This window comes from Terrapene carolina, unplaced genomic scaffold (assembly GCF_002925995.2).
Source record: "Terrapene carolina triunguis isolate 2854851 unplaced genomic scaffold, T_m_triunguis-2.0 Scaffold29593, whole genome shotgun sequence".
Classification (NCBI taxonomy): Eukaryota; Metazoa; Chordata; order Testudines; family Emydidae; genus Terrapene; species Terrapene triunguis.
The window spans coordinates 68-4,129 of record NW_020693944.1 but is presented as its reverse complement, the minus strand read 5'-3'; the positions used below and the strand labels follow the sequence as shown (position 1 = coordinate 4,129).

The 4,062-nt window shown below is 68.1% G+C and overlaps 1 protein-coding gene across 1 annotated transcript; it reads left to right on the top strand.

The window, feature by feature from the left end:
- Positions 1-382: 382 nt before the first annotated feature.
- PNKP (polynucleotide kinase 3'-phosphatase) lies at positions 383-3,817 on the top strand (the record flags this gene model as incomplete). The annotated part of the gene is made up of 9 exons (XM_026662694.2): positions 383-431; positions 1,041-1,111; positions 1,409-1,501; positions 1,587-1,683; positions 1,764-1,825; positions 1,906-2,015; positions 2,095-2,182; positions 2,422-2,483; positions 3,026-3,817. Coding segments are annotated over 9 exons (753 nt in total), but the record flags the coding sequence as incomplete, so codon positions are not given.
- Positions 3,818-4,062: the final 245 nt, after the last annotated feature.

The window sequence follows — 4,062 nt, the reverse complement described above, 5'->3', positions numbered from 1 at the left end:
AGGGTGGGGGAGAGCGAGCAGGGGCTGGGGTCTCGGGGAAGGGGTGGGGCAGGGGTGTGGTCACAGAAGGGGCGGGGCATTGGGGCATGGTCTCAGGGAAGGGGCAGGGCAGGGGCGTGGCCTCAGGGAAGTGGCGGGGCGGGGGGCTTTGGGTTTGCGCGATTAGACCGCTGGCAGCCCAGGTGGGCATGAGGGAGCCCGGCCATGCCAGGAGGCGCCCCAGGCACCAGCCGGTGCAGACGCAGCCCTGGCCAAGTGCCAGGCGGCCGTGGGTCCGCGGGGGCTGCAATTGCTGTTGGCGGGCCTGGGGAGGGGGCAGGGGGCGGGGCCTCGGCCAGCCCCCCCTTTCTCCCCATGGGTCTGCCCCCCCCCCCCTCCCCAGGCGAACGGCGCCGCGTCTGTGGCCCTGCAGAGCAGCGTCTACGTGGGAGGTGAGTGAGGGTCTGCGGGGGGAGTGGGGGAGGGGCAGCCCCATATCCCCTCCCCACAGCCCCCCTTCCTTCCAGCGGTGCCCCCTACATCCCCTCCCCAGAGCCCCCCCTCCTTCCAGCTGGGCCCCGTATCCTCCCCTGCCCACAGTCCCCCCCCTCCTTCCAGCTGGGCCCCCTACATCACCTCCCCCACAGGCCCCACACCGCCCTTTGGCCTTGGTCCAGCCAACAGGGCCCCTGGCCCGACCCGGCTGCTCCCGAGCTGGGGGGGGCCTCCCAGGCACCAGTCGCTGGGTCCCCCATCTCCAGGCCGTCGTCAGGGTCCCGGCTGCTGGGCGAGGTCACACCTGGACCCCTGAAGCAACGACCCCCCCTCTGCTGCCCCCCGTTACGCCCCCAGCGCACAGGGAAGCTGAGGCACACACCGTGTTCATGCACAACACTAGGACAATCCCCCGCTTCATCACCCCCCCCCTCCACCTGGCGGTGGTTTGGGGGCAGTGGGGGGGGGGGGCGGGGTTGCCACTGTCAACCCCATATCTTGGTCGAGGGGGCTGGGTGGGCAGCGGGGCTGATCTTCCCTCTAACCCTCCCCATGTTCTCTTTCAGACGCGGCCGGGCGTCCCCCCAATTGGGCTCCTGGGCACAAGAAGAAGGATTTCTCCTGCAGCGACCGCCTGGTACCCCCTGCCGGTCCCCCACTACATCCCCACCCCCTGCCGGCCCCCCAGCTCCCTGCCACACTCCCATCCCCCCGACTCCCCCCACCAGTCCCCTACCATATCCCCATCCTCCCAAACTCCCCCTCTGCTCCCCTCACCCCATTGTCCCCCCACCACTCTAGTGCCCTCTGCCCCAACCCCGTTCCCCTCCCCCAGTCCCTGCCTGCCCCCCAGCTCCCTGCCCCACCACCCACCAGCTGCCGCCTCACCACTGCTCTCCCAACCCCCCTCTGACAGTCTCTCCTGTCCCCCCAGTTTGCCCTGAACGCCGGGTTGCCGTTCTACACCCCTGAGGAGTTTTTCCTGGGCTGGGCGCCCGCCCCCTACCACCTGCCCCCCTTCGACCCGGTGAGTGCCCCCCCCATTCACACCCCATGGGGCCCCCCTCCCCACACTGCTGAGGCTGTCTAACCCGCCCGATCTCTCCCTGCAGCGGGAGCTGGACCCCCAGGGGCACCTCTATGACCCCCCCGACGCTCCCCTGGTGTCCCCCACGCCCGAGCTGGTGGTGGCCGTGGGCTTCCCTGCAGGTGAGTCTGACGCCCCCCATGTGCCCCCCGATCCGCCTCCCTGCCCCCCAGCACTGACGCCCCCCTTCTCCCCCCCACAGCAGGCAAGTCGACCTTCCTGAAGAGCCAGCTGGTGCCGGCGGGCTACGCCTACGCCAACCGGGTAAGGGCGGGCTGGGGGGCTTGCACTCCTCCTCGCCAGCAGGGGCTGGGCTCCCCCATTAACCTCCCTCCTCCCCCCAGGACACGCTGGGCTCCTGGCAGAAGTGTGTGGCGCTGGTGGCGGCGGCACTGCGCCAGGGGAAGAGCGCAGCCGTGGACAACACCAATCCCGACCCTGAGTCTCGCCGCAGGTAGGGGAGGGCCCACAGGGGGGGCGGGGGAGAGAACTACTGTCTTCCCCTCCCCCCATCTCTTCTGCCTCCCTCTCAGGTACATTGAATGTGCCCAGGACGCCGGGGTCCCCTGCCGCTGCTTCCTCTTCACTGCCACCCTGGAGCAGGCCAAGCACAACAACCGGGTGAGCAGCGCCCCCTAGAGGGGACAGGCCCCATTCCCTGCCCCCCCTGAGCCAGCCAGTCCCTGCCGTGGGGCCGGGTGGGAGCCGGCACCCCCTAGAGGGGACGGGCCCCGGGCCCCATTCCCTGCCCCCCCTGAGCCAGCCAGTCCCTGCCCTGGGGCCAGGTGGGAGCCGGCGCCCCCTAGAGGGGACGGGCCCCGGTCCCTGTCCCTGTGACAAGAGCTCGTTTCTGGTTCCAGTTCCGGGACCTGACGGCCTCGGGCCACATCTCCGTCACCGACATCGTGCTGAACAGCTACAAGTGAGTGTGGGGGGGCCCCAGCGGACAGGGGAGGGGGGGGAGATTCTGCCCGTTAACCCCTTGTCACGGAGTGTGGGGGGACACAAGGCCCTGCACCCCCGGCTTCCTGCGATTCACCATGACTCTCAGACATCCAGTAAAGCAGAAGGTTTATTCAGACGACAGGAATACAGTCCAAGACAGGTCTTGCAGGCGCAGACAACAGGACCCCCTCAGTTAGCTCCATCTTGGGGTCCTCGGGCACCCCAGCCCCCCCCTGGAGGTCAGAGCCCTCCCTGCCTCCCAGCCACCTCACCAGCCAGCTTCCCAGACTCTGCCTTCAGCGACCCCTCCCACAGCCTTTGTTCAGTTTCCCGGGCAAAGGTGTCACCTGGCCCCAGCCCCCTCCTGGGTTCTCATGTTACATGCTCAGGTATTCTCCTTGGTCAGTCTCCCATCCCCCAATGCAGACCGTCCCAACCACACTCCCCTGTCAGCATTCACAGACCACTGTAAGAACAGTCCCAGTTCATCACACCCCTTGCCTCCCTCTTCCCCCCCAGGAGTAAGTTTGTGGAGCCATCGCTGAGCGAGGGCTTTGCCCAGATCCTGCGCGTTCACTTTGTGCCGCGCTTCGCCGACGCCCGCCAGGAAGCGCTTTACCGCCAGTTCTCCGAGGGCTGAGCTGGGCCCAGCCACGGGGGGGCAGAGCCGGCCCCTGCAGCCGCACCTCAATAAAGAGAGAGCAGTGACCACGCCTCCTGGGGTCTGTTCTGGGGGGCGTGCTGTTCTGTGCCTCAGTTTCCCTGTGGGCTTTGCCCTGTTCCATGCAGGGGGTGGAAAAGGACCTGTGTCATGGGAGAAGACAGAAGGGTTGGGGCAGGAATTTCTCCTGCCGTGACCCCCCCCACACACACACAAATCGCGCAACCCTCCTAGCCCCGAACCACCCAGTACTGGGATGGGCTCCCTGACCATTTCTCTCTCCCCTGCCACCCTTGGTGGGTGGAGTCTCTCTGGAGGCGTGGCCTGAGTCACTGCTGTGTGCCCTTCCCCCACACCGTGCCCTGCAGCAGTGAAAAGGGCAGGACAGGGTTGTGCTGTGGCCCCCTCCAGGGCAGATGTGGGGGTGTCGTGTGGTGCTGGGGCAGGTCTCTGAGCAACAGCCAAACCCCTCCCAGAGAGCCAGGACTCCTGGGTTCCATCCCTGGAAGGGGGGGAGGGAGGCGGGCACAGAGCAGGGAAAGTGCCAGGACGCCTGGGGGGTACAGCACAGGCAGCAGAGGGGGGCGGGGACAGCAGGAGGTTTATTGACAGGTGCTGACACCCCCCCACACACCCACGGGGGGCGCTGCTCTCAGATCAGGTCCATGGGGATGTCGTCTTCCATGACGCTGGGCGGCTGCACCTGCTGCAGGCCGGGCTGGGGGCCTGGGCCGCGGGGCCCCGGGGGCATCAGCATCTGACCTGGGGAGAGGAGAGACACTGAGGGGGGGGCACGGTACACGGGGAGCCCTCGCCCGGCGCTGGGGCAGGATGGGGGGCACTGGGGTACACGGGGAGCCCTCGCCCAGCGCTGGGGCAGGGTACATGGGAACCC